Source organism: Bombyx mori, chromosome 23 (genome assembly GCF_030269925.1).
Source record: "Bombyx mori chromosome 23, ASM3026992v2".
Classification (NCBI taxonomy): Eukaryota; Metazoa; Arthropoda; class Insecta; order Lepidoptera; family Bombycidae; genus Bombyx; species Bombyx mori.
In genome coordinates, this window is record NC_085129.1 from 8810198 (window position 1) to 8822518 (window position 12321).

Here is a 12321-nt window from a genome sequence, read left to right on the forward strand (position 1 = left end):
AGCAAAGCAGTAAAGCAGTTTTTTTTCCTACCTATTCTGATAGCCTTGAGAGGCTATTTCAGCTTCACCCTAGTGTGTGGTTGAGCTCTCGGGGCTCAAGCTGGAGGTGTTGCTAGCACCGGCCCTAGTAAGAACAGTGCTACGCTGAATCTACCACCGAATCAGAATCGCGACCCACTGAGAAGATTCGACGAGCAACTTAGTGGATTGATTCGTTTGCCTACAAGTGAAATAAAAAAAAAGATTTATAAATTCGGAAAAGTACTCTATGTATAAATAGTACGTACAGTAGTAATGATAAAATGAACTAGGCCGACATGTTTACTCCCGCTCTGAATTACAATAATGTATTAAAAACAACGTACTACTCGTATTGTGAGCAAAGCACATTTACAACAGTTAAGCCAATGACCAAATACAAGGTCAGATATAGTCACCGAAGGCGGGGAACAACTAGGTTTATTGAAAAAAAAACTGTAATTCTCGTTTAAACATAACAAAATGAAAGAAACATTTATATGTTACGATGCTCTCTAAATTTAGAAAATGTTCCCTTTTTAGGGTCCCAGAAACAATAAGAAAAAAGTGGGTACAATTTCCGTGTCTCAAATTAAATATACTTGGAGGCTATAGCACTCCATGAGTGGAATTTTTTGAATTAGTTTTTACATTTTATTACTGGTGGTAGATCCTCTTGTGAGTCAGCACGGGTAGGTACCACCGCCCTGCTTATTTCTGCCGTGAAGCAATAATGCGTTTCGGTTTGAAGGGTCGGGCAGCCTTTGTAACTAATACTGAGACCTTAGAACTCATATATCAAGGTGGCGGGTGGCGGCATTTATGTTGTGGATGTCTATGGGCTCCAGCAACCACTTAAAACCGGGTGGGCTGTGAGTTGGCCCACCCATCTATGCTATAAAAAAATTAGAATTCCATAAAATCTCATAATATTACAATTTTTTTATTCTGTTGTTATAAAAAAATTGAATAAACGAACAATTAACGTTTTGTTTTGTAAACTATTATTGATCGAAATAAACCAAGCATAGTTTTGTTGTCAAAATGAAATACATATAAAAGGATTTTATTTTAACTTGGTACTGCTAACGCCATCTATCCATCCAATAATGAACGATTTCACGATTACACCTGTTTCGTACCAACGAAATTCATTGTTTTAATACATATTTGCCATTCTAAGATATATAGTAGCTCTCGTATATATTATTGCAAAAAGATTCCCGTTTTCGAATAATGAATTTTATTAGATACATTTAGAAAATAATGGAATTTTGTCATTTATTACCCAACTTCCAAAAAACGAACGCTTCACTTACTTGTTATTGTTGTTCTTCAAATTATTATACATTTACTATTACACGCGAGATATGCGTCACCTCGCTATGTCGTAGCGGGGACCACCAAAGACGGAAGAAGTGATGTAAGGGACTCACTAAATAACTCCCGTGTTTGAATCTCATTTGCTACTGAACACCGGAGATCAAGAAAGTGCGACTGCGGTCAATGCTGAAAGTAAGCCTGTGGCCTCCCTGGGGCGACGAAGTCGTTGGCGAAAACAACTCTACATCGGTCATCACAGTCGGCGGTGTTCTAGGATACCACCAGAACGAACATTTCAGTGAGCTTAGTTTGTGCCATTAACTTTTTTTTTTTTTTTTTTTTTTTATGATTGAATGATTACTGGTGGCCCGGAGGCCTTTCCAGTTTCACCAGGACAGGTGGGCGAGCAAAGGCTCAGCCAGGAGGGGTGGGATTTGCTAACAGCTGCCCGAGCGCCTCCGAAGGAGACCTAACAGCTCAAGAGTAGCTGCTTCGCGAATGAATCTACTACCGGATCGGAATCGCGACCCGCTGAGAAGATCCGGCGAGAAACTCAGCGAGCTGATTCATGGGTTAGGTTGCACGGCGAACTCTTTGTCGAGTTCGACGAGTACGGTTACCGAGGTCCCTAAGCCTGCTCCTAGAGCTGAAGGCGTCTAGTGCAAAGGTTATTGGATCTGATGGATCCGTAAGGACGTGTCTAGGGCGTCGACGGTGACTGGCTCCTGCATGATCAGGATTCGGGGAGTAGTCAGCGGCGGCTACGATAAGGCGATTATCATGACGGCCATTAACTCTGCTACAGACTAAGCACACAGATCCGAACTCGATACACCGACAACGAAACAATGCCACTGAATTGACCCGAGATAAATGATATTAATTCGTCATTACAATACATTTTATTGATAATTAATAGAGCAAATAGATCGTAACCAATATTGTTATTATGTATATATTATTAATTCAGAATCATCCTAAGAATTTTTTTTTATATAAAATTTGGAATTCAATTTTTATGGGTGATTTTGGTATCCTTTTTAACTATGTTATGTATGCATATCTACGCCTCGTGGACCCTACAAAACTATAGCAATACGATGGCATTTATTAATGCGTTTTTTTTTATTAAGAACTTTCCTTGAATAACACATTTTAAACTACAAACAACAACTAGGTAATTATAAAGCTAGCGGATGCTATTGCAATACTAATTGGGAACAACGCGATACTTACATGATAAAATTGAATATCTTTAAATTTTCTATTTTTTTTAAATCATATTTGATTAAATTAATAATAAGTAAGTAGGTAGCTCACAATATACATTCTAAAAAAATTGTATTAAATACTGGTTAGGCATAAATAGCAATTTTTTGATAATTTTTTAATATATTTTTTTACAAAAAGTTTTTGATTCACGTAGGCTTTCACGGGTTCTTTAAATTTTTACAAGGCTTCACAACTGAGAAGAATCGAGGGGAAACTCAGAGCTTGCTCTATTCCAAATTTATTTAAATACGAATTTAAAGGAAATTCCTAATCGGCACTTAATAGGATTATGAGTAAAAAAAGTAAATTTGTGATACTGAAAACTGAGTAAAGAGGAACTGCATTCCTAACCTATGTACCTATGTAATGATAAATAAACAAACGCTTTCATTAACTCACTCTAACCACTGTAAAACTAACCATAGATCGAATAGAATTACACAAAATGCCAAGATACAGGTACCTACCTAATAGATCTTAATGGCCGCCGGCATTCAAGTCACTAGCACACTGCCATGTGAAAATGAAAAATATACTTTAAAAAGCGACCAAATAAAACTATCACTAAAAAAATATTTTGAAGCAACTTTGTCTAGAATGAATAGCTCTCATTCTTGATCTGGGTACTTTGTGATTTTTTTTCTACCGATGCTGATAGCCTTGAGAGGCTATTTCAGCGTAACCTTAACTAGTAGGTGAGCTCAGGGGGCTCAAACCTGACGAAGTTGCTAACACTGGCCCTAGCAAGAGCAGTGCTTCGCAGAATCTAACACTGGATCGGAAACGCGAACCACTGAGAAGATCCGGCAAGAAAGTCAGTGGGCTGTGTCTATGGGTTAATAATTCACTCGTCAAGCCCTTCATCGCAAGCGACGGGTTCGACGAGGACGGTGACCTGCTTTGTGATTAAGATGCACAAATATAATACTAATATAATACTTATCAATGAAGAAATAACGACCCGTGTACGTATAAAACATTTTAAATTCCCCCTAAGCCCGTATTTATTGCAATAAATCATAATACTCTTTTGATCTAAGGTAGCGGACTGCTACGCCGCCAGTATATTTATTTACATTACCACATGTCAATCTAATACATTATTAAATCACAACAAAATGATATCATTTCTAGAGGAAACGTACCACAGTACCGTATTTATTTTTAGTAGATAAGTAATTAGCAATTATAAAACGTAAACATCATAGACGGATAAAGTGTTAGTGAAGTGTCATAGAAAATCTGTGATTATTACCTAAAGTATATTAGCATATTGGGATATTAAATGATTTTATTCTTCGATCGTTACTATTGTTGATCGAACATTTTATTGAATATTCTATTATTACGTTTTAAATTTTACAAAGGCCGTCGTACTAGTGTTTTGATTTTTTTAATGGAAGACTTTTATGACTAAATAGTTAAAATAAAATAAACTTGCTTGTGTGTAATTATTAATTAGACGCAAGCATCAGTTTTGTGCTGTTTTTTATCTTCATAGTAAAATACACATGTAATAAGTTATTTAAGTTACACTAAAATTAAACTATTTCATTACGAAATGAGATAAATTATAAGGTCACATATAATTTATTTGTAAAATGTTGAGTGTGATTACGAAATATGTACTAAGATTTATTAAAATTTAAATGGCCTATGATATACAACTACAGCCTAAGAACCCACGCGAAGCCTCAGTTATGGTTCCAGCTATCCCGTGAAGACTCACAACACACTCAACAATTAATTTTCCAGGCAGAGTTCAGGGAAAATTAGCCGTAAAAAAATAACAATAGATTAACTATAAATTAGCGGATCTTTTAGTAAATTAACACTGAATATTTCTAAATAACTTACCTACGAGAAGACTCCACTGTCGCTCGCGGTCTTCGGCCCCTCCAAAGCAGCAGGCAATCGAAAGTACCTTTTTTAAAAGGCGGCTTTAATTGTCTCCATCGTTTTCGCCAGTCGATAGTCTTTACACCGTCCATTGATTCAGTTTTATTCGCACCGAGGATGTCCGGCTCCGAGCGACCTTTCCTAAGATCATTGACACTGTTCGTATAAATAGAGCACTTTTCAACACCTAAATTTGTCAGGGAACTATTCACTGGACAAGTCTTCCTTTTCGAAATCGGTGTAGAGGTAATAAAACTTGATTTGTCCCTGACCTCGAAACCACTGTCCGTTAATTCAGAAACAACGGATATATCTTCTGAGATGCTGTGGAGTTTCAGCCTTGAATTGCTCGGGACGACTTTTGCATTTAATATGCTGTGCTGCTCAAAATGTTTGCTTTTCATACTATGATGGACGTCTACAAACGCGGTTACGTCTTCGCAGCTCTTCGTCTTGTACTTTGAAATATTAAACGGTGGTTTCACGTGTTCGATTTTGTCGGGAACTGTTTCCATAACGCCAACAGCGGCAAGGTTGTCCTCGCTTTTAGACAATCCTTTAGTGACTGATAGCTTTTTGTGTCTAGGTGGTCGCGTCGGTACTTTTCCCGGGACGTCCCGTGTGACGTGATCGGGTTCGTCCGTTCTCTTGTAGGGTTTTGAATACTTTGCGATTATTCTGTTTATTTCAGCGCTGTTTTTGCGTCTATGTGTGTGCCGTTTGAAGTTGAGTGGTTGCTGATAAGACTCGGCCACGGTTGCGCCGGCGACCCGGGCTGACCTTTCGCGCCATTCCGCCACTTTGTCTTCGATCACTCTTTGCAACTCGAGCGCGCGCATCATCGGACCAAGCTCTGGCATTTTACTTATGACTATTTGATGTCTTCCAATGTCAAAATTTGTTTCATCCAAAATTTACGCGATCTGAAAAAAACAATTAATGTTACATGAAAAATATATAATATTAAAATAGGTTATAGCCTACTTAAATACGGGTTTATGTATTGCATGGAATTTATATGCCATGGCAATCTTCATAGAACATTCATAGAGTTATATGGTGATGCTGTGGCCAATTTGGACTTTCAAAAGCACCAATTACTACCGCTATTGAATTAACAATAATTCTAACATCAAATCTGGGTTTAATTATCCTTCTTAATTCCCTAATTCCTAACGTTCTTGTTTTAATAACTAGCGTCACGCAAGATGCCTGTAAGTATATTCCAAATGCGGGCAGACCACATTAGTAGCTATCTCTGGAGCAAAGAGCTTCTATTGGCTTTCGAATATTATGTCTCAAGTGGACAACATCTCTGTGGTGATGCTCGAAGAAAAATATGGCGAGCCATGACGTCGTTTGCAAATAGCTGATAAAATATCCGGTTGTAGTGTATTATGGCAGAACATTACGTCAATGGAACTATAAACTGTGGGCTCAGTATCCTCGCCCAATTACCAGTACCCGCTTATAATTACCAATATGCGCTACCGAAGCTAAAACCGAAAGCAAAGGCAATCATTCAAACGCTTTTTTTCTTTTTACTGATGGTAGAAAGTCTCGTGAGTCCGCACGGCTAGGTACCACCGCCCTGCCTATTTCTGCCGTGAAGCAGTAATGCGTTTCGGTTTGAACGGTGGGGCAACCGTTGTATTGTAAAAACTAAGACCTTTGTAGATGTCTGCTACGGTGGCCACTTAACACCGGGGGGGGGGGGCGTGAACTCCCCTACCCATCTATGCAATAAAAAAAACAACAGTCCCATTTAATTTAGAATCAAAAAAACATTATAGCAATACTTGAGATATACTATGCCATGCTTTATGTTGTGAAACAACTGATGATGATACAAAGAATGATGAGTAACAACTTGACTTGTTAGATTTATTTCATCAATTAGGAATTCGTTGTGTATTAAATGTAAGCCACTATCTATGGGTATATAATTAGAATATCCATGACTTGTGTATGAGTCAGACACAGTCCCTAAATTTTTTCTTTAAGATAACGCACTACAGCAACAAAACATGAAAACAAGTACAAAGAAGTATTTTACTACGTTAAAAAACATCGATATTTCAATTGAATCTGTAAATCACTATTAGTTTAGTTGAAGCGAAAATTTTACTGGCAAATAATGCAATGAAAAGTGTTGGAACACTTTGTATAAGTCTTATAAAAAAATGTTTTTAATATTAATATATTATGTATATGTATGTACATGTCCAGAAGAGGCCGTTCCGACCACTGCTCACAAACTATACACAGCACAAGCGCAATAGGATGTACTTAACGATTTCTATCGGAATCAGTAGACAACGTCCTTCCGAAATTCCTTCCTCCGACTTTACCGGCCCTCTACTATTAAATGACTACGGAAACTGAACATTATGATGTTATTTAGAAACCAATATTTCGATAGTAGAATAAATTTGGCAAGATTTCAAACGAACGAATTCGGTGAATGGTAGATTCGAGTATTTACATACCAAACCGATGAATGAATATTGCTCGAATACTCTTTATATTCCATAAATTGAACTCACTGAAATTTTATTACTAAATAACTCAAATAACTATACGTAACCACACAATAAAAATGATCGACTAAACCATGCTTGTTGTACAACATCAACATAGATATGAAACAGATAAGAGATATCGTTTGGAAGATCACCGATAAAACTTCCTTAATATTTTGTAGCGAAATTATATTGCCTTAAAACGCAACTTCGACTATTACAGCTTGAGTGTAAGATCGTGCACGGGTCTAATTTATTAATTATATCATGTACAAGCCCTATTAAAAGAGGCAATATTGTTTTATCCGATTACATAATTATATTATCTTGTTCTCAGTCATTGAATATGTAGGTCTTACGTGTTTCGAAATTCTATGATCGTAATCTCTTGTGCTTTTCAAAACACCATTGTTCCGATAATAATACGGACGTTGGTTTGAAATGGACAGAAAAGCTATCTAAGTTTTACAGGTTAGGATTTAATGAAATTTTCTTTCTTATTTACCCTGGTCTCGATCGCTAATTAAAGTGACTAAGGAGTTAAAACAAAGAGCGGTATTTGTGTTATTATTAAATGAATACTTACGTGAATGAAGTTGACGTGGGGCTTCCATTATTATAAAATATTCGCGAACTTTTAATGCTTCACAAAAACATCACTGGGTGTAGTTTCACTACGCGGCTATTATTGAGCTAAGGACTGTTGCACAGTTTAAAGCAGCTTCCGTAATATCGTGCGTCGACGCACACGTGTGTCGATTACACGTGCAGATTCCACAGTGAGTCATCAACGTTCCAGGCGAATGATCCTGCACTTGATAGTAACAACCAACCTGCCCATCCTTTGCCTTTTACAATGGATTAAATAGAGCATCTGTACACAGTATCTGTCACGGTGAATGCTTCTATTTATTTCGGTTCATTTAAAAACTTATATCAGAATGGAAATACAGTTTGGGTAGCATCTGTGTATGTTTATATATGTAAAATTTGCATTTCTCTTTGTTTACGTCGAAATTTAATTATGAATAATATTCAATCATCACCACCGTTATCATAGAGATTCTTGACAAAAAGAAAACAAATTAAAGTTCCAATAAAAGAACTATATTTAAATACTACACCTTAAAGTTATTTTTTTTATTATTAGCTTTAGCTTTGAAAACTTATTAAAATTGTGACGTGGCGATACATTAAGTTTTCGGCCAAGAACCTAAAATAACTGTTCTGAATGGAAATGGTCACGGAACGGTTAATTGGCACTATCTGTGCTGGTAATGTAACATGGGCCATTGTTTGTTGCTGCGGGCGTGACAATCGCTTCCGACAAGTTCATTGTCGTGTCCACGTTATAGTAGGTATACTAATGCGAACCCCTCCCTAATAAAGATGTACATACGTAAGTTAACGTAATTTTCAAGAAACCAATAAATCGTAATCCGAGTCGCCTTAACTATCGCTAAATACGTGCATGACATACAAATTTGTTAAAAACGACACGTAAGCCATCTATTGCTGTTTTCGTTACGAAAGCTCGTCTGTCAGACGTATTATGTTGGAAGCCATCACGGGAGCCGATAGACACAATAACTTAATCCGCCACAGGTGAAGCTATTGTTGAAGTACCGATTGCTGTGTAATAACGACTATCCCGCTGAAAGCGACAGAAAAGGGCAAGACGGCTGTAGATAACCGTGCGGCCACCCCATTACCCAGGAGAGCGATTTGAGGAGGAAATATTGAACGTTACAATACAAAGCTGGCTTGGCTCTGCCCCTGGCATTGCTGAAGTCCATGGGCGACGGTAACCACTCACCATCAGGTGGGCCGTATGCTAGTGCCGTATGCAGGTGGGCCGTACGTTAGTGATATAATTTCACCGTTATTAGTAATACAGCTAACAACTTTAATTATGAAATGACTATGGATTTAAATTAGAAGCAATGCCAAACTTCGCTTTGTCTTATTTGTGATGAATTTGGTTGATGGACCAGCGAGACCGCGACCGACCTGATTTCAAGGATAATTAAAACCACTTTTACGGTTTCATCTCGCGTTTTTAAACGGTTTTATTTAGCTCGACCTGTACGGAATTTGTTTTTTATTTATTTGGGTCAAAATTAGAAATTGAAATTTAAGCACCTTCCCGTTGTCAGATTGATCTGAAATTTGGTACACACATTTAATTTAGATGACAATACAATATAATAAAATCAATGACATTATAAATCTAAGATGGCCGCCGATACAAAATGGCGGATTACATATTTTTCCTTAAACCCCTCAATATGGGTATCAAATGAAAGGGCTACACTAGTAAAACACGATGATTATGTCAAATTTAAAATTCAAGATGGACGCCGTTCCAATATGGCGGACTAGGTACATATTTTTCCACAACCACCACAATATGGGTATCAAATAATAGGACTACACTAGCAGAATACTGTCATTATGTCAAAATTTCGTATTAGGTGTTACAAGTTACAAAATGGCGTATTAGGTGGGGGCATGATTAGTCGTGTCGAGAACAGTTGCGTCCAAGATTGTGTGACGTTAGAGGGGCAGATAAAAAAAATTAGGTAATTAGATACCTCGTTAGTAAGCGGTAGCTATACCACCCAAGTTAAGGTAATAGGTTAAAACGTGCCGAGGACTGTATGGCATTAGGGTGGGTAAAAATGTAATGTCGTCAGCGCTTCCCGCTCAAGATTGGGCGCATCTTGTTGTATATTAAGCCTTGCCCCTTTGATGGACTTCTGGCGGGGTCGACCGTCAAAATGCCCCTTAATCGTGGGAACAACAATAAATAATAAAGCAAACAAAAATAAAAACGAAACTTCTACACAACGAAAAAGAAGGCTCGAAAAGGCAAAAGAAAAGTATAGAACGAAACGTGCAAAGGAGAGTGAAAGTGAAACCCACAGTTGACTACAGAAACGAAGAGAACGGTTAGCAACAGAAACACCTGAGCAACATGATACCAGGTTAATAGCACAACGTGAGAGACAAAGGCAGCTGGTAGAGTCAGAAACACCTGAGCGTCATGAGTGCAGGCTAGCATCACAACGTGACAGACGAAGAGAGCTAATAGCGTCAGAAACACCCGAGCGTCATGAGTCCAGGCTAGCATCACAACGTGACAGACAAAGAGAGTTGTTAGCATCAGAAACATCTGAGCGTCATGAGTCTAGGCTAGCATCACAACGTGACAGACGAAGAGAGCTAATAGCGTCAGAAACACTTGAGCGTCATGAGGCCAGGTTAACAGGACGGCGTGAGAGACGAAAGGAGTTGAAGCTTCAGAAACACCTGAGCAACGCCACGACAGGTTAAATAACCAACGTGAGCGTGCACAGCAACGCAGAGCTGAAAATCATGTACAAGCGTTTGAAAATGCCATTAACACATCGTGTATACACGTTTGTGACATTTGCACGAAGCATTGATATCCTAACCAAATTCATACTGTACGTTACAACACAGCTGTATTAGGATATCTACCTGCAGAACTGTCTTCAAAAACAACATTACTTTTATGTTCGCGCTGCCAAACACATGTGACCAGTAATAAAACAATAGCACCATCAAAGGCGTAATGGAATAATCTGGATCCAGGTTCAATACCAGATGAGATTCAAGCGCTGACGCAAGCAGAGCAGCGATTGCTGTGTAGAATCATCCCGCTTGTTAAAATCGTAAAATTTACTGGGCTTATACGGGCAGTACGGTTTCCGCGGACAAGCAGTGTTGTTTGCCCAAGATATCTTTGAGGTCAGTGAAAGATTACCTAATATGCTTCCAAGATCTTCCAGCCAGGTGGGTATCGTTGTAGTTACAGAACGTTTGGAGAATTTGAACATCACAAGAGAGTTCACAATATCTCGCGAAAAATTCTACAGCGCTTTAAGATGGTTAACTAGAAATAACCCACTTTATAGAGATGTACGCATTGACAAAAATGTCCAGATTAGTGAACAAGACTTAATACGACTTAGTGTGCCAGATATACCTGAAAACGGTGAACCTGAAAGAATTGAAATTCCAAATGTATTCATTAGTATTAATGACGTTGCTAGAATTATTCGGGCTTCATGGCATTAAGGTGACCACAGCGTTTTCACTTCGGGATTTGCCGGCGTGCAATGTAATGGCATGCACGTTATTTACCCTAAAGCCATACAGTTTCCAGCAATATTCAATTATGGTACGGCTGAAAGAAGGATGTTGCCCTTAGCTTTGTCATGGGCATCCACCTTCCATAAAATGCAGGGCAGCACCGTCGACCATGCAGTAGTATATTTAGGCTCAAAATTGTTTGAGGAAGGACAAGCATACGTGGCTCTAAGTCGAGTCAAGTCTCTGGAAGGGCTATCTATGTATTGAGGAATTAGATTGTACTAAATTATCAGGTAAGAAACCATGTAATAATGATGCACTGAATGAATTAAATAGAATGAGGAATATTCGGTAGACAATTTCACTAAATACTAAAAACAAGAAAATAAAAATCGGTAAAAAAACTTTTAAGTTAAACGTTTTTATTTTATGTGCACTGAAAACTACAAAATAAATAAATAGTTACTTACCTATCAACCTACGTAGGTCATCTCGGTCATTAATATCTCTGATGGTAGTGGTTGTCATAACATGAACCATGTCAGCGGCCGAAAGGCAGTTCATGAAAGAACACTAACACCAGGGTTTGCTTGGTAGGTAAACTAAGCACACACTATAACAAGTAAGTATTTTGACCTTCTAGTTCAGAAATATTTTAGTACTAGGCAAAATAGCTTTTAGGCATATTAGACTAAAATAAAAACGTGGGGCCCCTCTGAAATCATATCTATGGCAGAGCATATCTTATACTTTGGTAGATCATGAGCTCGGCGTTCGCTGGTGAAGCCGCCACGGCTGGTTATGATGGCTGATGGTCAAAACCTCCAGTTACGATTATAGTAAGTCGATTCAGCGGACCCTGGACTCCGGAGCTATGAGGTTTTAGATGCGACCGGGATAAGCCGCTAGGATGATGATGATGACGATTATAATAAGTCGATACAATCCACACTTAGTATAGTAGAAAGTAATACAGAAATAATAATGGGCCCCACGTTTTTATTTTAGTCTAATATGCCTAAAAGCTATTCTGCCTAGTACTAAAATATTTCTGAACTAGAAGGTCAAAATACCTACTTGTTATAGTGTGTGCTTAGTTTACCTACCAAGCAAACCCTGGTGTTAGTGTTCTTTCATGAACTGCCTTTCGGCCGCTGACATGGTTCAT

At 38.1% G+C, this 12321-nt stretch overlaps 1 protein-coding gene and 1 long non-coding RNA gene across 5 annotated transcripts in view; both read right to left on the reverse strand.

Annotated features, from left to right (window-relative positions):
- Positions 1 to 8017, reverse strand: part of LOC101744243 (protein unc-13 homolog 4B) — a 64033-nt gene extending 56016 nt beyond the window's left edge. For 2 of the 4 annotated variants that reach the window (XM_062675211.1, XM_012695892.4), the window contains exons 1-2: positions 7002 to 7150; positions 4471 to 5435 (exon numbers count right to left, since the gene is read on the reverse strand). In XM_062675211.1, coding sequence (XP_062531195.1) covers positions 4471 to 5372 — 902 coding nt within the window. In that variant the 5' untranslated portion in view covers positions 5373 to 5435; positions 7002 to 7150. Of the gene's footprint in view, positions 1 to 4470; positions 5436 to 7001; positions 7151 to 7620 lie in introns of those variants that run through there. The other 2 variants (XM_012695893.4, XM_021352218.3) reach the window with 2 other exon arrangements.
- A 1105-nt stretch (positions 8018 to 9122) lies between these two features.
- On the reverse strand, positions 9123 to 11161 carry LOC134201047 (uncharacterized). The gene is made up of 2 exons (XR_009976197.1): positions 10825 to 11161; positions 9123 to 9196 (listed from the first exon to the last, which is right to left on the reverse strand). It is a non-coding gene; the product is annotated as an uncharacterized LOC134201047 (long non-coding RNA).
- Between the last annotated feature and the right edge of the window lie 1160 nt (positions 11162 to 12321).